The sequence below is a fragment of the Ambystoma mexicanum genome, chromosome 14 (assembly GCF_040938575.1).
Source record: "Ambystoma mexicanum isolate Mex_15411 chromosome 14, UKY_AmexF1_1, whole genome shotgun sequence".
NCBI classification, from domain to species: domain Eukaryota; kingdom Metazoa; phylum Chordata; class Amphibia; order Caudata; family Ambystomatidae; genus Ambystoma; species Ambystoma mexicanum.
This window is the reverse complement of record NC_090940.1, coordinates 128,194,559-128,216,635: the sequence shown is the minus strand read 5'-3', so window position 1 is coordinate 128,216,635 and position 22,077 is coordinate 128,194,559. Positions and strand designations below refer to the sequence as shown.

Genomic DNA, 22,077 nt, shown 5'->3' with positions numbered 1-22,077 from the left:
AGGTGCTGCCCTAGGTAAAATTCTTGGCTATTGTCTCCATCCTGAACCGAGGTACCACTCTTCTATCACTCAGCCAATTGACTAACTGGAATTAAAGATGTAGCCCTATCACTACAGCAGCCTTGACAAACGTCAGCGACCACTACTGTTAACACAGTACTGTTTCTTAGCACGCTCCAAGAGTACTGCATACTTGAAGTTTTCAACTCCTGCCTACTAGCAACGCTACCTACACCATGTACTGGTGCCTAACTACTCTCCTCCACCTACTGTACATTTATACTAGACACTGGACCAGTCAACCCGACCTACATACCAACCAAGACACATATACCAGCACATGCAAGGTAACTATTACCCTCACTTCGTGGTCTAGTACCATGGCATCTGCAAACCCTTACCTGGATGATCCAGCACTCTGGATACGCCACCTTGCTACCAGACCAACACCAAACCAACCTTGTACTACTACTAATAGAAACCTTAGATTAAATTCCAGAACCACCCCACCCACCTCTCCATGCTCTCACCGCCCTAGCATTTTAACCAGAAATTCTAGATTAAGAGCCCGATTGTGGACTAAAAAACCCGAACTGTACACCTACAGTAGCAACAAACATCTGCGTATGGACTACAACTTAGCCAATCTAGCCACTGATTCAGACAGCAAGCTAGCCCCTATCCTTTTGCATGATCAACCCATACTACCACAAAAAACCCCGCAAAGACACACTCATCAAAGCAGCCTTGGTGAATGCTAGGTCTCTCCCTCGCCCATGCTCTGGACATCGCTGACTTCATAGCTCATAAAAAGCTCGATCTCCTCGCAGTCACGGAAACCTGGCTTAATGCTGCCTCCGGTCCATCTCTGGCCCTTGCTATACCTAACGGTTATGCTATTATTAGATGCGACAGAAACACCAATCAGACGAAGGGAGGTGGACTCGCCCTCATATTCAGAAATACCTTTTACATTAGAGTCATTCAGGATGTTCAAATCCCCTCTGCTGAATCCCTGTCCATCAAACTACCTCTATCACCCAACCATACGGCAACAATGCCCCTTATCTACCGACCACCAGGTCCCATTTCTTCTTTTATAGAGGATATTGTATCACTCATAACCATTGACACTAAACCTAATTCACAAACTATCCTACTCAGGGATTTTAATCTTGGTTTTAACGACCCTAAGAATACTAACGCCCATGATCTAGCCAACACTTTATCCGACTTGGGTCACACCCACATTATTCATGAGCCTACCCATATCAAAGGTAGAACACTGGACTGGCTCACTCACCTCAATTGCTCTATTGATCTCTTATCTAATGATCCTTGCATCTGGTCAGATCATCATAAAATAACCTTTTCCATCAAAGCCAACACACACCACCCGGCTCCTATCATCGCCCCAGCTACCAGCACGAGAAATAAGAAAGACATTACACCTGACAAACTCCTACCGTTATTACTCCCCCTTCTGAACAATATTGACTCAGACTCTGACCCTACAGTTTTAGTGGATATTTACAATCAGGCAATTCTCAAAGCACTGAACACCATCGCCCCACTAAAATTGCGGAAATCTAAACCACAGCGCCACCTTAATACATGGTTCACGCCGCAGCTAAGAGAACTACGCAAAACTAAGAGAACTGCAGAGGCACACTGGAAAAAGTGCCCTACATTAACCAATAAGAATGAGCTAACCCTAGCATCCACTAGTTACAAAGAAGCCATCCTTCTTGCTAAAAAAAGACACCTACAACATAAGGATTACGCAAGCGGAATCCAACACAAAAGAACTTTTCAAGATTCTAAAAGAATTAGAATCCCCTATTGCCCCTATAGACAAATGTGTTACTGACACACTATGGTGCAGTAACATTCAGAAGGCCCTATTAGATAAAATAGCTCGCCTACAATCCAAAATCAATGCGAAAAAATCCCTGCTACTAGCTGACCCGGACTACAAACAACTTCCTAACAAATCACCTACCTTTAAGTCAACTTGTAAGCCATTCAGTTTCTCACCCCTCTCAATTTGGGAAGTAGAAAACATCATTAGGAAACTTAAAGCATGAAACTGCCAAGGTGATGCCTGCCCTGATCATCAAAGCAGCAGCACACGATCTGGCACCATTTATTACCAACCTCATCAATGCCTCCTTCAAATCCGGAGTAGTGCCTGATAACCTAAAAGACGCGTGGGTCATTCCTCTACTCAAAAAACCTACTCTTGACCCAGCCAACCCGTCTAACTACAGGCCGATAACAACGGTACTTTTCCTATTAAAAATACTGGATAGAGCAGCCTATCTGCAAATACAGGCCTATCTAGAATCGAACAATCTCCTGGGACTAAGGCAATCCGGCTTCCGACACAGACACGGCACGGAAACCGCATTAATAGATCTCACTACCCAGATCCAAATCCTAAAAGACAATGGTAAACTTGCACTCCTCTTACTGCTTGACCTGTCAGCAGCTTTTGACTTGGTCAACCACCAAAAACTCTGTCACCACTTGAAAACTGCAGCACACTTTTCAGACGCAGCCACTGCCTGGATCAGTTCCTTCTTGGTGAACAGAACCATGAGGGTCTTCTCTCCCACTGATTCAGCTGAACCCTCACCAGTACCTTGTGGAGTCCCGCAAGGCTCTTGTGTGTCCCGACGCTTTATAATGTATTCACAAAGCCCCTCTTCGATATCCTTGACTAGCTGGGTGTCACGTATACCAATTATGCAGACGACACCCAGATACTCATTCCTATCTCGGGTGACTATGAAACAGACAGCAAAACCCTCAATGAAATATACTCAGTAACACAAGCATGGATGGCACATCATGGACTTTGTCTCAACGACGGAAAAACTGAGCTGATCATCCTTGGCACTCACGCCAAACTAAAAAATCTAAACTCTGCTTTCAAATCTTTCACTATAGATGGTAATCTCATTCCCGTCTCAAACAACACTAAAACCCTAGGTATCTACATTGATGCCACCTTATCCTTCTCCAAACAAACTAATGCAGTAGCATCATCAGCCGCTTACACCTGCAAATTGATCACTGCATGTAGGCCGTTCATCTCCACACCCAATTGCATTACTCTTGCTAGAGCATTAGTCTTATCCAAAATAGACTATTGTAATGCCCTTTACTTAGGCACTAGCCACAAAAATATCAACAAACTTCAAGTAATTCGAAATAATGCCATCAGGGCAGCCCTCAACATCCCTAAAAAGTCGCATATTTCTGAGACTAGACGCAATCTACACTGGCTCCCAGTAGAGCATAGAATATCCCTCAAAACTTTGGCCCTCACACACAAAGCCAGGGCCAACCTTGCACCAGCCTACCTCACCAACCAACTTACACCTCATACATCATCAAGACCACTTGGAGCAGCTCAAGCAAACACTATTTCCATACCGAGATTCAAACTCCATAACTCGGGTCGAGCCAGCTTCCCCGTAAAAGCTTCGAAAATATGCAACACACTCCCCGCGCTCCTTAGGTCAGAACCCTCATTTAACCTATTCAAACGCAACACGAAGCTCTGGCTTCACAACATGGACACTATGACAGCCTAAACTTTTCAGATCCTAGAACGACTGACTGCCGACGGTACATATTGTAAATAATGTATTTATTTTAGACTATGTATGTATGTATCTGTAATACTAAGTCTGTACCTATCTGTAACTGTAACATAACCTTTGTTTACTGCACTCAAATGTAACTGTAACCAGATCTAAATTACGCGCCCGTATGCCCCTGGGCCTGGCTGCGCTTTATAAATAAAACAAATACAAATACAAAACCTACTGATTACTTGAGGACTGGAAGAAACGTGTATAGCAGTGGGAAGTCCCAGTCCACCATGAGCGCGTCTCCTAGAGCTTCTCTGAGGAAATTCCCTTGAGCAGTACAGCTCGCACTACCGGTTGACGACGGTTGCAAACAGATCCACCTGAGGGGTTCCCCAAAGGGCGAAGATCTCTTGAAGGACTTCCAGAGCTAGTTCCCACTCGTGGGAGACTGTGCTCTGCCTGCTCAGAGCATCCATCCGCCGCCGTGTTCTCCTCCCCGGCTAGGTGAACCGCTGATAGGGAGATTCCTTCTTGAATAGCCTAATACCAGAGCTGCATTGTCTCTCTGCACAGTTGTAGTGACCCCTACGGCTCCCCTTTTGTTGAGGTAGTGCATGGCCACTGTACTGTCAGTCATTATCAGGACATACTTTCCCCGTACAGACGGCAGAAAAGCCTTTAGCCCAAGTCTAATTGCTCTCAGCTCCAAAAGATTGATGTGTAGTTTGGACTCCGATGTAGACCAACAAACGCTGACAGTCAAGTTGTTGGCGTGAGCTCCCCACCCCGTGAGTGAGGCATCCGTCACTACAGTGATCTCTGGCCACGGTTGCCAAAGTGTTCGCTTTCAGAACATTTTCCTCGCAGGTCTTCCACATCTGTCCTGAGAACTGGGACCCTTGCGATCGGAGAGCCCACTGAAGGGATCTCATACTCAAGCGGGCCTCAGGCACCAGGAAAATGCAGGATGCCATGAGGCCAAGCAACCTCAAGTACTCGAAGGCTGGAAGATTCTGGGCATGCTGGAATTTCATAACCATCTGGAGAATGTCTTGAGCCCTCACCTTTGGAGGCAAGCACTTCCCTCACCCCCCCCCCCCCAAGGAAGTGTCTAACACAGCCCCGATGTACTGGAGCTGTTGGGAAGGTGTCATATGGGACTTTTTGAAATTGAGGGAGAAGCCCAGTCTGTGATGGGAATGGCAGGTAACGCTGAGATGATCCCGGGCTTGTTCGGGAGAACGCGCCCTGATCAGCCAATCGTCCAGATAGGAGTAGACGTGAATCGCCCCTCTCCTGAGATGCGCTGCCACCACAACCATCAGCTTGGTGAATACCCTCGGGCGGAGGTCAACCCAAATGGCAGGACTCGAAACTGATAGTGCGAGCCGCCAAAGGCGAAGCTCAGGTATTTCCTGTGCTTGAGATAGATTGGCACATGAAAATAAGCACCCCGAAGGTCCAAGGACACCAACCAATCCTGAAGTTGGAGCGCCTGAAGGATCTGAGAAAGAGTGACCATCTTGAATTTGTCTTTCCTGAGGAACTTGTTCAAGTATCACAAGTCCAAGATGGGTCTCAGTCCCCCGTCCTTTTTGGGAATAAAAGAAATATGGGTAATACCAACCCTTGTTCCTCTCCGCTACAAGCACTGGTTCTACAGCGCCTTTCTCTAGCAGAGTTAAAATTTCCTGCACAAGGAGCAGATCCGGAATCCTCAAAGAGTGTTTCCCCAGTGGATTGGTCTGAGGCTTCTTGAGAAAGGGAAGGCATTAGCCGTGGGCTATTTTTTCCAGAGACCACACATCTGAAATAATGGGTTGCCATTCTTCGAGATGCTGAGACAGCCTGCCCTCCTACTGGTGAAAGGTGACTGAAGCCTTCAGAGCGGTTTTGAAGCGACTGTTGCAGAGGCCCATGGTACAGAGGCTGCTGCTGCAGATAACTTGGCACCTCTACCTCATCCACCACGTGGGAACCTACGTTGGCCCCTTTGACTAGCCATTCCTCTCACCTTTCCAAATGAGGAGTAAAAACGAAAGGATCTACCCCTCCATGGTTGTCCACTAGCACGAAAAGGCTGAGGTTGCCTAACGGCGGCACCTAAAGGTTTAGCAGCCATCTTAGAGGTCTGCAACTTCTCAAGGCTCTAGTCAGCCTTGCTGCCAAAAAGATGAGACCCGTCAAATGGCATGTTGAGAAAATGAGCCTGTACATCAGGTGCAAACCCCGACTTCCGCAACCACGCAAACCTGCGTATCACGGTGCTCGTAGCCATGGATCTGTTGACACTATCCGCAGAATCCAATCCAGACTGGTGGGACTCACACATGGCCTCCTTGCCGTCCTTAACAATAGTCAGGAAGCCGTCCCTCTCATCCCATTCTGGAATGTGCTGCGCTACAATGGAGATACACTCCCACATAGTGTACGAAAATGTTGCAAGCGCACAGGTGGAGTTGGCTGATTTCAATGCCATACTCCCCACCGAAAATACCTTCCGTGCCCATCCATCTATGCGTTTATCGTCCCCATCAGGAGGGATGGTAGGGTACGTTGCGAGCTTCGAGGTAGCCGTAGCAGCCTGGACCACCAGTGTTGTGACAGATAGCTGGGGTCACTACTGGAGGGGCAGTATTTTCTTGTTAGAGACTTGTCCACCGCTGGATTAGTTTCCGGGGCCTCACAATTCCTGGTCACCCTTTTTTGTAGAGCCACATGGAACGGTAACACAGTATGCATAGACGGACCCTTGTCCAAAATATCCGTAAATTCATCCTGCTCATAAGGTGCTGGCGGTCTGGACCACCCTAAGTACGCCACCATCTTAGACATAAGGTGCCTATATGATGACTCAGCATGCTCCTAAGGGTCAGGCTTGCCAAACTCCAGCTCAGGAGAGGTGTCAATCCTACGTGCGTTATGTAAAGTGTCACAAGTCCTGCATCCTGCTCTCCTCTGCGATGAGGCACTCCGACGTGCCATGCTGCAGCCCAAAAGGGACCTCCCCCTCCTCCTCTGACCGTCGTTCCTCCTCAAAAATAGAAGTGCGGTTTCTAAAGAAATCCTTTTTTCGGAAGAGGGACAAAGCTTTTCCCTGGTATGGAGGCCAGAGGCTTCGAATGCGTCGAAGGCATTGACTTAAACTTAGCCAAAGCCTTTCTAGGAGGGTCAACAGGCTGAGCCGGTAAACTAGGCACCACCGGTGACGACGGCTTTGACAACAGCGCTGATGGCCCGACAGGCGTCGAAGGCCTTCACGAAGTCAGAGACCATGACCTCTCGCTCTGCTTAGAGGGCTCCTTCGACCCCTTGTCTCGAGGGCTCTCGATGGGATTCATGCCAAGTACTCGGGCTCGAGGGCGCACGAGTATTGGGTCGAGACCTTTCCTTGCCTGCTTCTACAGAAGGCGCGGATGGACCTTGCCCTGTCTCTCAAAAATCTTAAGTATCTCCATCCGGAAAGCTTCCCACTCTGCCAGCGTCAACGACTTGGAGGGGCATGTCACCCTCTCGGGGGTACCACCAAGACGAAGAGGAAGGCGACCGGCAGTGCCTTTGCTCCGAACGCTTTGACAAGGACAAAGAGTGGCATGAACCACTACGAGACCATGAGCGCTTGGACTTCTCTCAACGAGGAGAGTTGCCCCTTGATTTGTCAGTCGAAGCCCCAGCTGGTCAGGATTTACGGGGCTTGGATACCTTGCCTACCTGCAATTTCCCCTTTCGTTCCTGCAAGGCCTTCCCTGTCATGGCCTGACATTTGGAACAAGTATCCGTCTCATGGCCCTCACCCAGGCACCACAGACAGACTCAATGTGGGTCCGTTATAGATATCTTGGAGCCGCACTCCTCACACTTCTTAAACCAGGAATGAGGAGTCGTCGAGGTGGGAGACAAAGTCATCATCTAAGATAAAGCAAGGAACAGTATTTCAGAAGTACGAGGCGCGCCGTGTTTCACGAGGCAAACTCGTTTGCGGAAAAATTGAACTGAGGCCAATAGGAGCTGTGCGTGCTACTAATAACATCTGATGACGTCACCCTCGGCGGAGGTCTTCGAAGGACATGGACTTGACGCCATCGATGCAGGGCGCTCTCTGCCAAAAATGTTTTCCAAAGCAGCCGAAGCTGCACATTACATGTCAAAGATGAGGACTATGTTGGAGGACACAATCCATTCGAAAGAGTGGGGCTTGAGTTTTCATCAGCATACACAACTACTGGAACTAACCATTAGTAAAGTTGGTCCAGCTAGGATGCCCCTGAGGGAGAATAGAGAGCCATCATTTAAGGGGGACATCTTTAGCTGAAGGCAGTGGGCAGAGAGTAAAGGTTACCATTCAGTAACACTAACCAGTGGTTACGGACACCGGGGCTAGGGAGGGAGGTCACACGAGAGGAGAGAAAGAGACGGTCCTAGTGCCACTTCCCAAACCTCTTTTCCAGCTCCGTTCTCTCAAATGAATAGACCCACTTGTCTGACAATTGAACCATCTATCTATCATGGTCCTGAAATTAGTGATAAGAACAGCTGACAATAAAAACCCTTAAACTTTAAGTGGGACTCTGAATTATTCAGGGCTTCTGTGACGGACTCCTAGTTTGTTTGCTCTGGGAGTGTAGATAGATAATGCATTTGCCTATAGGTCATCACATTGAGCTAGAATGTGTTTAAATAGTAGGGGTAACCAATCACTAGTGACCAGATTGGGGTTCATCGACACATTTGGTGAGATACTGCCCAACCCTAGGTTAGTCAGAGAGGCATGGCCCTTTGAAAGCCCTTTTCTACAAATCCAAATTAAAACCCTTTAACTGTCTCTGGGAGTTGGTGTTTTCCTGAGTCCATCTGTGACACGAGTAAAAGCAGAGAGAATGTGGAAAAGGTCTGAATAATGAGTGAAAAGCAGAGACAGATAATTCTGACAAAGGCAAAGCCTTAAACAGAGCCAGAGAAACTGTGGAAAAGTCCTGGAGAAAGCAGAGAAGCCAAGAGACCGTGGAGAGGTTTTAATTGGGAGTGCTTTCTGAAAGGGACTGCCAGGGAGCACCTGTTTTTATTTTATTTATAAAAATGAAACTGAACATTGATAGATTAGGTTTGTGGGACTTTTGTTGGCCAAGAATTGAATACATTTTATTTCGGCATAGGGTTAGCCAGGAGGCGAAAGGACTTGTTAAGAGTAGGTTTGAACCTCTACATTGCCCACAACTATGGAGTTTTATTGGATTGAATAGGGCATCCTTGGAGGGACAGAAATGTTTCACGTCTGGGTATCTGACTTTTCTGTTTTTGCACCAGCACCCCAGGATAATTTTCAGCAATTAAACCAACAAGAGTGCCTCTGCTTTGGAACCTGGTGAGATTGACTAGTCACCTAATCCAAATACAATAGTGCTACATTTTCCTATTTGGGTGTTGGGCAAGGGGGCGGGGGGGGGGTCAGAATTCAAAAATGCCCAAGAAATCCTGTAAGACATGGGCACTTTTCAAATCATGACTCTAAATATTTCGACTTCTACAAGGTTTCAACCAAACTGCATATTTTAGAGTGTTCTATAAATAGTGACAATGTGTTTTCAGTCCTTCTATGATACTAAATAATGCACTGAAAAGACCCTGGTGCCAACCTTGGTTCACTTAACTGGCAACCAGCTTTCTGCAAGGGGTACTCAATTCACTTGCACCCTTTGTCTCCTGGCACTGCAGAAATTAGCAAATAACTTTCAAAAACAAAAAAATGACAAAAGGTCAGAGACCAAAGGTCAAGGTTACAGGAATACCATTTTCAAAACAAATCACAGAACAATTATTTTGCTCATGGAATCAAATGTATCTATTACAGGGGTCTGCTAACTGTCACTATCCAGATGTTTTGGACTAGGACTCCCATGACCCCCTCACCATTGACAAAGATGTTTTGGACTGAGGGGAGATGTAGTCCAAAGCCTCTGCAGATCCAAAGGTTGCATACTCCAAAACTATGAAAAACCAGCCTAGTGTTAGTCAATCAGTTTCATCTCAAGAATTACCAGCTTCTTGCAGGACATAAACGATGTCACTGAAAACAATGCAAAAACTATCTTAATGAAGTGCTGCCTGTGTCACCACTAAAACATCATTCTCTGCCAAATGACACAAATACAAAAAACCCAGTTTGTTATTCTCTGAATTGCCAATTATACCCTGTGGGCCCTGGGGAGTTGATTTGACTAAATGCACCATCCATTTGTGAGTTTTGCTATTAAGTCCTAACATGTTTCAATATTGCTTTTTAAAGTGATCTTTGAAGCCAAAAGTAAATCTTTTGGCTTCAAAGGCTCAGTCCTCACCTGGCTTTCTTCTTACCCATCTAATCGTTCCTACACTGTCATCTGGTTTGGCCGCACCTCATCCAGCATCCCATTGGACTACTGTGTCCCCCAAGGCTCGGTACTAGGCCCTTTTCTACTCTCTCTTTATACCTCCCTTCTCGCTCCCGTCATCTCTTCCATCGGAATTTCCCACCATTTCTACGCTGATGGCACCCAACTCTTTCTCTCCTGACCTCCATCACTCCCCATCTTCCTGCCTTACAGCTATAAAAAAAACTGGATGTCAATCCATTTTCTCTCCCTCAACACAGACAAAATGGAAGTCCTTTTCATTCCTTCTAACACTCTTTCCCTTACCCCTCCTCCTTCTATCCACTTTCCCCCTTCCTATCTCCCCATCTCCACCTCTGCTCTCAACCTTGGCATCCACCTCGACTCCTCCCGTTCCTTCTCCCATCACATTTCTCTCACCTCTCGTTCCTGTCGTCACCATATCTACATCATCTGCAAGATCAGGTCCTTCCTCACCTTCCACGCTTCTAAACTCTTAATTTCCTCACTCATCTTCTCCCGTCTCTTCTACTGTTCCTCTCTCCTCTTTGGACTCCCTGCCTATCATCTGACCCCCCTCAAGTCCATCTACCACTCCTCTATTCGCACTCTCTGCCTCCTCGGCCCTCGCAACTCTATTTCCTCCTCACTTTCTCAACTCGGCTGGCTTCCCTTCCCCTCCCAACTTAAATTTCAATTTCTCTGTTTGGTCTTGAAATCTCTACATGACCTTGCTCCCCCATATTTCTCTTCTCTCCTCTCCTTTTACACTACCTCTCGCTCTCTCCGCTGACCTCTTTCTACTTACTTTACCCCCGTCTCCTTGTGTTGCTTCTCGCTTCCGCTCCTTTCAGCTTCTGGCCCCCTTACATTGGAACTCCTTACCTCTCTCTATCCGCTCAACCCACACATACACCTCCTTCCGCACCTCCTTGAAAGCCCTTCTTCTCCACTCCCGCCCTTGACCTCGTACCTTCTCTCCTCCCTTCTCCCCATCCCCTTACCTCCCCTTCCCTTCCTCTCACAACCACTTGACATTCTATCATTATATCACAACTTAATTTTGTCCCCTTCCCTTCTCGCCCTTCCTTCTCACTTTCCCTCACCTCCAATACCCAAGGAAACTGTTTTACATATTTTTACGCTAGTTTGTCTCATGATTGTTAACTTGCTTCTCCATTATTGTATCTTGCTGTTTTATTGTAAAGCGCTTTGGATTAAAGTGCTATATAAAATTAATAAACAAAGTTACTGAACCTTTGACACTGTAAATCCATGTTTAAATCTATATTCATGATAGTGACTTCTGAAACGCAGTCAGAAATACACTGTGCATCCTAAAGTACTCTTAGATGGTCAGCACACCATACTTTTCCCATAGTCTCGGGAGGATAGCTCAGTGCCAACATGCTCGCCTTGGAAGCAAGACGACACAGATTAAGCGTGTTATAATCATATCATATCATATTATGGTCAGAGGTAGTTAGCTATTCCTACATTGGGTAAGGTGTCAATTTGGGTTTAAAGCATTGATTTCCTAAGTGTGACAACTTTCTAGCTAAGTGAAGTAACACTTGCATTGACAAGACCCCTTCAGGTATATGTACAGAAAAAAATGAAACAATAGACAGGGTATTGGATACATTCTGGTAGAATCCCTGTAGAGGGTCTGTGCCTACGTCAGCAAGTTGTTGCGATAAAGAAGAGACAGAAGTTCTCAAGTGCAAAGTTCCTTTTGATGCAGAGTATGAAGTGTTGTCGGGCATGATTTTTAGATGCAAAATTATTTTACCTGTCTACACCCAAGTATTGTTTTGAATAAGACAATGAGGGTGGGGTTGCCAATGCCAACTGGATATTTTTTTTTTAACAGTGGGCTACATAGTAAAATATTTAGTTTAGCTTAAGAATACATTTAATGCAGGCTTTGCAAGAAATAAGCTGATTGTTTAAACCAATCTAGGTGAGAGTCTCAGGGAAATTATGCACATGGAAAATGCTCAGATCTATAACATGCAAAAGGAAGGGTGAAGAATGATCATTTTTTTCGAACAAACTACTAAGGGTAGTTAAAAATTGCAATAAGCAGCCTTGCTGTTTGTGAAAAAAACATTTTCTACAATTTCTTCAAGTTCCCTTTCTGCACAGGCTTTTACACAATTCATGTAGTAGTTACATCAATTACTTGTGATATTCATCGCTTTAGAAAAACGTACATACACATCTACAATATGCAAGCAATGATGATAAACATGTGTATAGACATTGATTTTACATTATATCTAAATAGATACTTGTAAAAATGGAATAAAATCAACACTGTCGATTAAAGCCATCACAAGATACATCTAGTTCTTTACACCATGCAGTTCACTGATAAGAAGCTTAAAACATGTAATCATTTGATCATGAAAACAATGTTGCGCACGCTTCACTTTGTAACTGTCTGGACCCATTATTTAGTGACTAGAAGTATACTTGAGTCACATTTAACGTGACAGATTTAGAAAACCTGTTCAAAAGAACACAGGCAACTTTAACCTATCTACTAAACAACATGATTTAAGGAAAGAAAATATAAGCAGTGAATGTGCAGTAAGTAGAGTTTACAGTTGCATGTCCTTGTCTTTCATGGAAGGATCGAAGAAGGATTGAAAAATGTGCTTCACATTTCTTCTGAGTTTAGGATTTATAAAGCAACCAGTGAGGAAAGAAGAGGGCTAATATGCATTTTTGTTTAGTTCCAAAGGGTAGAATGGTAAAATAATAATGTGGTTTTTCCTTTTTTCGTGAAATTAACTTTTGTTACTTAAACATAACCCAAACTAGTCAAATCAAAGCCTGCTGTTGTCCACTTCCACAAATGTGTTTGATACATGTTCCCGTCCTAAATGAGGACCCAAACTAGTCAAATCAAAGCCTGCTGTTGTCCACTTCCACAAATGTGTTTGATACATGTTCCCGTCCTAAATGCACATTCTGACAAGCAGTAGATCCTTCAAAACATTTTAAATAAGACAATTTGCATTGATGAATCCATGTCTGTAATGACAAATATCAACGTGGGAAGTATCCCTTTTTTATGCAAAACAAATACAAAATATTCCATAAGAGACAATTTCAAAAATGCACTTTAACTAATTATGAAATACCATTAAAAAGTTCAGTACATGGGGCATTCGATTAATAAAAGGGAAAGATGTTGGAAACACAAAAGCTCAATTTCATAATACAATTATCGGAAATGAACATATTCACAGAAAACACATGTCAAGGCCAATCTACACAAGGAGCTTCTTAGTAAATGTAGTCTTGGTTACTATGGCATAAAACCTTGCCTGGCTGAATTATTTCCAACACAAACAAGCAAACCAAGGCTTTAGCACAAAAGACCCGCAAGCAGCCACTGCTCAGAGTGTTTATTGGAAGAACAAGTTACTTACCAACTGGTAACGTTCTTTCGATTTGATGTTCCTCCAACGTATTCCTCCTCTTAGATGTATTCCATCCAGCTTTAGCTGCTCAGAAAAACATTTTCGGCAGAGGGCACCGTGCGTCGATGTCGTCGAGTCAATGGTCCCTTGAAGGCCTCCGTCGAGGGTGACGTCATCGGATATATAAGTAGCACGCGCAGCGCCTGTTGGCCTCAGTTCTGTTTTTCCCCCAAACTCTTGTTCTACTGTGTAGATTGTGCCGGTAGTCCGGTATTAGCCTTGCAAGAGTTGAAGTGGCAATAACCCGGAAAATCTACAGAGGAGTAGGATGGGAGGGCAATGAGGAATACGTTGGAGGAACATCCAATCAAAAGAATGTTACCAGTTGGTAAGTAACTTGTTCTTCGAATGGATTGTGTCCTCCAACGTATTCCTCATTTTAGATAGACTGCCAAAGCAGGATGGAAAATTCTCTGGAGGAGGGAGTAGATATTTTGTACCCTTATATGGCTGAATATAGCACTGCTTTACCAAAATTCAGCTCCTTAGACTGGGAAGCATCCAGACTTTAGAATTCTGAAAAAGTATGCAGCAATGACCAAGTTGCTGTTTCACAAAGGGATTTTATGGTAACACCTCTTTGAAGGGCTGTCGAAGAGGCGATGCCTCTGGTGGAATGGGCCCTTAAGCCTTCTGGTGGGTCTTTCTCCGCCAATCTGTAGCATTCTGAAATGCAAAGTACAATCCAAAGCGATATGGGTTTTTTTTACACCGATTGACCCAATTTCCTTCTGGCATAGCCAATGAAAAGTTGACTATCCACTCTAAGCTTGGAAAGCCTAGAAATGTAAAAGCTTAGAGCTCTTGTCGGATCCAACCTGTGCAATCTTTCCTCTTCCTAACTAGGACGAGGTGGAGGATAAAATGCAGGTAGAACAATTTTCTGATTTAAATGAAAATCAGACCCAACTTTAGCTAAAAATTAGGGTTTAACCCTTAATACCACTCTGTCCCTATGGAAGACAGTATAGGGTGGCCCAGAAGACAGTGCCTGCAATTCGCTCACTCTTCTTGCAGATGTTAAAGCAACTAGGAAAGCAGTTTTCCATGTTAGTAATCTTAATGAGCAAGTGTGCAAGGGTTCAAAAGGGGCACACATTGGTGAGTCCTTTTAAGAATTGTACTATTAAAGGAATTATGAAATAGGAGCATTCATCCGATGAGCGCTTAAAAATGGAAAGCACTGCAAGATAACCTTTAATGGTCCCAACATTTAGACCTCTATGTGCTAGGGACAAGAGGAAGCACAGTACTTCCGGAATAGAACATAGAAAAGGATCAACATTCTTTTCTCTGCATCAGTTGCAAAACTTTTTCCAACGGCAACGTTATAGAGATTTTGTTGCTGGCCTTCTTGCCGAAAGCAACACCTCCATGACGTCATCTGGAAGGTCCCAATCCTTGTATCTCAGCCTATCAGATACCAAGCATGAAGGTTGAGAATCTTGACCTCTGGATGGAGAACCTGGCCCTCCATTTGTGAGAGAAGGTCCTCTCTCTGTGAAAGACGTAACGGGGGACAGATGGACATGTCTAGAAGGTCCGGGTACCACGCTCTGCTGGCCCAATCTGGGGCAATTAGGATCATGCGGTTTCCTAACCGTCTCAGTCTCCTGATGACCTGAGGAATGACGGGAATCGGAGGGAACGCGTATAATAGTGGGAAGTTTCACCCCACCATGAACGCGTCCCCTAGGGCTCCTCTCGGGGGAAATTCCCTTGAGCAATACCTTTCGCACTTCCAGTTGATTCTGGTTGCAAATAGGTCTACTTCAGGGGTTCCCCAAAGGGCGAAGATCTCTTGAATGACTTCCTGAGCCAGTTCCCACTCGTGGGACACTGTGCTCTGCCTGCTCAGAGCGTCCGCCGTCATATTCTCCTCCCCGGCTAGATAAACTGCCGTTAATGAGATTCCTTCTTGAATTGCCCAATACCAGAGATGCATTGCCTTTCTGCACAGAGGTAGTGACCCTACACCTCCTCTTTTGTTTTGATAATGCATGGCTACTGGGTTGTCCGTCATTATCAGGACATTTTTTCCTCCGACAGATGGTAGAAAAGCCTTCAGCGCTAGTCTGATTGCTCTCAGCTCTAAAAGGTTGATGTGTAGTTTGGACTCCGATGGAGACCAACAGCCGCTGCTGATTGTCAGCTCGTTGGCATGAGCTCCCCACCCCATGAGTGAGGCGTCCCTCACTATTGTAATCTCTGGCCACAGTTGCCAAAACTGTTCTCCTTTTAGGATATTCTCTGTGCAAGTCCACCATAGAAGATCCTGTCGAACCCTGTTCGGAATCTGAAGAAAATCTGTCATTTGACCTGAGAACTGGGACCATTAAGTCTTTAGAGCCCATTGAAAAGATCTCATCCTCAGGCGTGCCTCTGGCACTAGGAAGATGCAGGATGCCATGAGGCCCAGCAAACTTAAAAAGTCGTAGGCCTGGAGAGTTTGGGCATTTTGGAATTTTGAAACCATCTGAAGAATGTCTTGAGCCCTCGACTTGGGAGGAGAGCTCTTTCCAAAGGATGTGTCTTATACAGCCCCTATGTACTGGAGCTGTTGGGAAGGTGTCATTTGTGACTTCTTGAAATTGAGGGAGAAGCCCAGTCTGTGGAGGAAGTGGCAGGTGACTTTCAGATGATCCAGTGCTTGTTCGGCAGAACATGCCCTGATCAACCAATCGTCCAGGTAGGGGTAGATGTGAATCCCCCCCCTCTCCTGAGGTGCGCTGCCACTACTATCATTAACTTTGTGAAGACCCTCAGAGCGGAGGTCAATCCGAATGGAAGGACTCGAAACTGATAGTGTGAGTCGCAAACTACGAACCTCAGGTATTTTCTGTGCTCGAGATGAATTGGCATATGAAAATAAGCATCCTGGAGGTCCAATGACACCAACCAATCCTGAAGTTGCAGGGCCTGAAGGATCTGAGAAAGAGTAACCATCTTTAACTTGTCCTTCCTGAGGAGCTTGTTCAAGCCTCTTCAGTCCTCCGTCCTTTTTGGGGATCAAAAAGTAAGGGGAGTACCATCCCTTGTTCCTCTCCACTACAGGTACTGGTTCTATAGCACCTTTATCCAGCAGAGTTAGAACTTCCTGCTGCAGGAGAGGGTCTGAAAACTTCAAAAGGTGTCTCCCTGGAGGATTGCTTCGAGGTTGTGTTAGAAAAGGAAGGCAGTAACCTTGGGCTATTATTTCTATAACCCAAACATCTGAAGTAATGGCTCGCCATTCTTGCAGATGCTGTGACAGCCTGCCTCCCACTGGTGTCTCGTGATCAAGTCCTCAAAGAGGTTTTGTGGTGGTTGCTGCAGCCGCTGATGGCAAAGAGGCTGCAGCTGGAGTTGGCTTTGCACCTTTTCCTCGTCCACCGCGAGGTAGCGTTTCTTTGGCCCCTTTGACTGGCCATTCCTCTCGCCTTTGCATATGAGGAGTAGTAACGATAGGATCGTCCCCTCCAAGATTGTCCTGGCGCACGAAAAGGCTGAGGTTGCCTAATAGCAGCTCCTAAAGACTTGGCAGCTGCTTTTGAGGTCTGCAACCTCTCAAGGCTCTCGTCAGCCTTGTTGCCAAAAAGGTGAGACCTGTCAAAAGGCATGTTCAGAAGACGGTTCTGCACGTCTGGTGCAAAACCCGACTTCCGTAACCATGCAAATCTGCACATTACTGTGCTAGTGCCCATGGACCTGCTCACACCATCTGCAGTGTCCAATCCAGATTGAAGGGATTCCTGCATGGCCTCCTTTCCATCTCTAACAATGGCTAGGAATCCCTCCCTTGATCCCCTTCTGGTATGTGCTCCGCTGCCATTGCAATGCACTCCCACAGAGTGTGTGAAAACTTTGCCAAAGCATATGGTGAGTTGGCTGATTTTAACGCCATACTCCCAGCTGAAAATACCTTGCGTGCCCAACCATCCACATGCTTGTCGTCCCTATCCGGAGGGATAGAAGGGTGCGCCATTTTATTTGAAGCTGTGGCTGCCTGGACCACCAGACTCTCGGGAGTGGGGTGTTTAGACTGATAGCCGGGGTGGCTTCTGGAAGGGAGGTATTTTGAAGTAAGGGATTTATTCACTGGAGGAATAGAATCCGGAGTCTCCCAATTTTTGGCCAGCCTATTTTGGAAGGCTACATGGAAGGGTAGGATTGGATCATCGGTGGGACCATGATACAATATATGGGTCAAATCATCCTGGATGAATTGGGTTGGTGGTCTAGCCCATCCTAAATAATCAACCACTTTTGTAATTAGTTGACGGTATGAGGGACTGGCATGCTCTCCTGGTTCTGGCCGGCCAATATCTGTTTCAGGCGATGTATCAATGCCACTTGCATTATGTAAGGATTCCACCAGGTCCCTCATCCTGCTTTCTTCAGAAATCAGGCATTCTGGGACAATTGGGGTACCATATTTCAGTCCAAAAGAAACATTCTCCTCATCAGATCTCTCCTGTTCCTCAAATATTGAAGTCAGGGATTTGAAAAATTCCTTCTTTGGAAGAGGTTTAAAAACCTTTTCTGGGAGAGTTGGGAGAGGTGTATTAGTGGAACCTGAAGGCATTACAGCCTTTGCAGCCTTCTCTTTTTCTTTTTCTGGCTGAGTTGGCTGAACTGGAGCCTTTGGAACCTTTGGCGCCGAGGGCTTCAGTGTCGACAAAGGCGTTGATGGCGCCGACGAAATAGTGGTCGACGGAGCCGGCTTCGAGGGCGTAGGGGCGCTCTTCAAAGATTTGCCCTTCGAGGTGCGTCGGGTTTCAGACGGTGTCAGTGACCTCGAGCGGTCTATTCGACTCGAGTGGTCTTTTTCACTCGGCGTCCTGGAAGGTTCCCGATCCTTCCTTCTTCGATCACTCGGGCTCGAGGGCGCGCAAGTGTCGGAGCGATAATGCTCCTGGCCGGCTTTCGGAGAAGGCGTGGACCGAGGCTTCGCTTTCTCAAACACCTCCATCATTTTCACCCTGAATGCTTCCCACTCTTTGGAGGAAGAATGTTTTGTGGGGCATTTCATCCTTTTTGGGGATTCGTCCGAGGATGAGGTGGAAGGGGACCTGTGGCGTCTTTTTTTGGATTTTTTTGATGCAGACGAAGAGCGGTGGGAACCGCTTCGGGACCTAGACTGATGCCTTTCGCGTCAAGGAGACTTCTCCTCACGGGACCTCGACTCGACGCTAGAGGCTTTCCGGTCGGATTTATGACCTACCTGCAGTTTTCCCTTCCTCTCTCGCAAGGCCTTCCCCGTCATCGCCTGACACTTCGTACAGGCCTCCATGTCGTGGCCTTCCCCGAGACACCACAGACATTCTCGATGCGGGTCCGTGATGGACATTTTCGAACCGCAAGATTTACACTTTTTGAAACCTGATCACGGGGTCGGAGTCGATGACGAGGACATATCGAATATTCTTCAGTATTTACTGCATCACAGAACTTGAGGCGCGCCGCTTCTCCGAAGCAACATGGACCACGGAAAAACGGAACTGAAGCCAACGGGCGCCGCACGTGCTACTTGTATAACCGATGATGCCACCCTCGACGGAGGCCTTCGAGGGACCATCAACTCGGCGACATAGACACACGGCGCCCTCTGCCGAAAAATTATTTCTGAGCAGCTAAAGCTGGATGGAATACATCCAAGATGAGGAATACGTTGGAGGATACAATCCATTCGAAACATATTTATGAATGAGGCCTGTGTGTTTAGATCAAGTGTGTATGTCTTTAAAAAAAATATATAGTAGAACTGTTCGAGAAGCACATATGCTAGAGCTGGCATGGCACTTTATATGTATACAGCCAATTTTCAGGAAGCTCCTGAACAGACCTATTACGCCTAGACTGATGTATTTGGTTCCTACCGAAATTGAATACCGAGAGTATGAGAGTATATATTGCCAACCCAGGAAGAATGTTTGTGGGATATGGAACTTTTCCTTACAGCTCAAGGCAAATGATATACTGCCACCTGTAATTTTACATATGCGTGTTAATAACATATTAGAAATAGTATTGCCTTTCAAAGTACAAATAGGTCCATACAGGATCGAACATTTGAGAAAATAGCTTCTATGCAGAAAAGAGCGCTGGAGACTTTTCAGAATGCCTTTTTGAAGAAGAAGAGATTAGTTTATTTCACTGTGTATTTAGTTTGGACAAGGCCCATTTACCTTTTTGAACTGATATGAAGCCAAAGACGCACTGAGCTAATATGATTCAGGCTTCTTAGTAACCAGCATTACTGTCATTCACCCTAATACAATCACTCTAGTTTTAAGATCAACTCATCTGAGATCTCAGATTTTGGTTGTGCTGTGACAAGATGTGGCTCAGTTGTTAAATTGCTGAAGTTGGATCCTAAAGACCAAGATTCCAATTCTAGTACTTGACTAACTCTCTACCACAAGAAAATCAGGACAATTAAATGTATGCCCCTGTGTCTCAAATGGTGCATATGTGTATCTAGAAATGTACAAACCAAAGTGTGTTAAATCCCATGCTTTCTACCCAAACACAATTCTGCTCTATGCACACCATCTCATGTTTGAGATGGTCCTGACAAAACACACATTTCTGTAGTGCATGCTGCTTTAGAGCTTTGTCAGTGATATATCAAATACCTCACAAATAGTTCATCTAACATATCACATTTCACTTCCCATTTACTTTCACGTTCCTATCAAAGTCTGGTGTTAAGCAGTGGCACCCATCGTTAACTAGAAATAAAACTTGGATAGGGGTACCAATCATGCAGAAAAAACAGCTGCATGCACTTTTACAGAAAACATACATTATATCAAAAATGTTATTACCTCATTCATATTTCCTGCAGCGTGCGATAGATGCACCATTCTCCAATCTCCAGTGGCTCTCTGGCCCCCGATGGGTCCCTGTCTGCACTCTCTGAGCTGTTCTCTGATCATGGAACCCTGCGGAGGTAAGATGCCAGATGGGAATGGAGCAGTCATAAGCACCCACCTAGGTGTGTGCTTCTTTAGAGTCAGAGTTTAGCATTGGTACAGGGTAGCTGGCCTTCACAGATCAGCAGTGGGAAGCATTTTCTAAAGTTCTGAAACACAAGCCAGGTGCTCAGAGTTGGTCTCTGGAAGGAATACAAGCTCAATGGCTCCCCTCCTTTGCTCCAAACTGCCACTCTAATTTGTACAATCATTATACTAGTCTAGAATACAAATAAATAAAATGGGGTTTTGCCTTTTTCGCAGAGGCAGTAAACATCCAAGTGGTAGAGTTTCTCACACAACGCGAGAACATGCTATTAGTTGAAATGGAAAAGGCTTATGAGTTAAAGAAGTGCATATCTTTTTTGTGATTACAACTTTTAAGACAAAGTCATGTTTAAAAAGGAGATTTAGCTCTGTCACAGTGAGTGAATTAAATTCAAGAGAAGAGCAAGTTTGGTTGATTTCATGAGCCGTCACATTTTATTACTGATATGTTTTTTAAATGGATGCATGTAAATGTTATTTGACAATACAATTAACGATACACACATTTTGATCTGCCAGAGTGTCTAAATAACAGTGTTTGGGCTGTTGTATTTACTTATTGTCAAGGTAAACATTGGCTACTGCAATACAACTGCTTCGATACACACCAAGTGGAGGAGAGAGGAAATAGAAGAGGAGGGAGAGACAAGGAAAGAAAAAAGGTAATGGACCGATCTGTGCCTTGGGCCATTTTGATTGGTAAGTGCCTAGTGGAAAGGGAAGAAGGGTAAGTGCTAGGGGTTAACGGTATTACATTGATAGACTACCTACAAAAATGAGTGCCGATAGTTTCACCGCTTTTCCAGAACTGCCTTAAAATAAAAATACAAAAGTATAAAATGGAGCGGCCCAAACAATGTATAAGCAATGAACACCAACCTCATGGTTCTCAATGGTCATGATTGTTCAGAGTTCAGTATCCAAAGGGTTAAAAAAAGTTCCTTGCTGTAAATCAAGCCAATGTCCCATGCTGGAGAGATCTCTAAATGATTAACACAAGTGATCCATATTCCCAGGAACAAGTCTCCCAGGTTAGGGGGAGGAGTAGGGGTGTCATTGGGGAAACCTAAATGTCTAATACTGTTTTGAAGAGCAGTGTGTTTAGTTGTCTCTGATATTTCAGGTGGCATTCTTCTTTTCTAAAGGCAATAGAGAGGTTGGCCCTGGGATAATGTTTTTTGATTTTCTGCAACAAGCAGGAGGGAGCTAGAGCCCAGTAAGCATAAATCGATAGAGCAAAGGGTCTTAAAATAAATTCAATTTTCAACATGGAGCAAATGGGGAGTCTAATGCAGGGTTGAGGTGATCTCAAGATCTCAGATCTCCAATTCTTCCTGCTGACTAATTTCTTATTAGAGTTTTAATAAATGTTTTAGAAGTCTAAGATAGAGGTTATTATTAGAGTCCCCCAAACGCGGAGGGCCATAACTCTCGTCACTTCCACTTTACGTGACATATTCACTTGAACATGTATTGCAGTGCTAATGTGTTCTTTTAGTGTGGTCTTAGAATTTTGAGACAGAGAGCAGACCATCAAAAGTCAGGCCAAGGTCAGCTGGAGTAGGAAGGGTTTCCATCTTGCTAGGTCATGTGAATGGAAGCTGGGAAA

The 22,077-nt window shown here is 45.2% G+C and overlaps 1 protein-coding gene across 38 annotated transcripts in view; it reads right to left on the bottom strand.

Moving 5' to 3' along the window:
* The window catches only part of GPHN (gephyrin), a 2,801,546-nt gene that overhangs the window by 1,490,450 nt on the left and 1,289,019 nt on the right, over nucleotides 1-22,077 (bottom strand). For 27 of the 38 annotated variants that reach the window (XM_069638674.1, XM_069638676.1, XM_069638677.1 and 24 more), the window contains one exon: nucleotides 20,274-20,390. The exons of the other annotated variants lie outside the window; for them this stretch is intronic. In XM_069638674.1, the coding sequence (XP_069494775.1) occupies nucleotides 20,274-20,390 (117 nt within the window). The remainder of the gene's footprint in view (nucleotides 1-20,273; nucleotides 20,391-22,077) is intronic. 38 annotated transcript variants of the gene reach the window in all.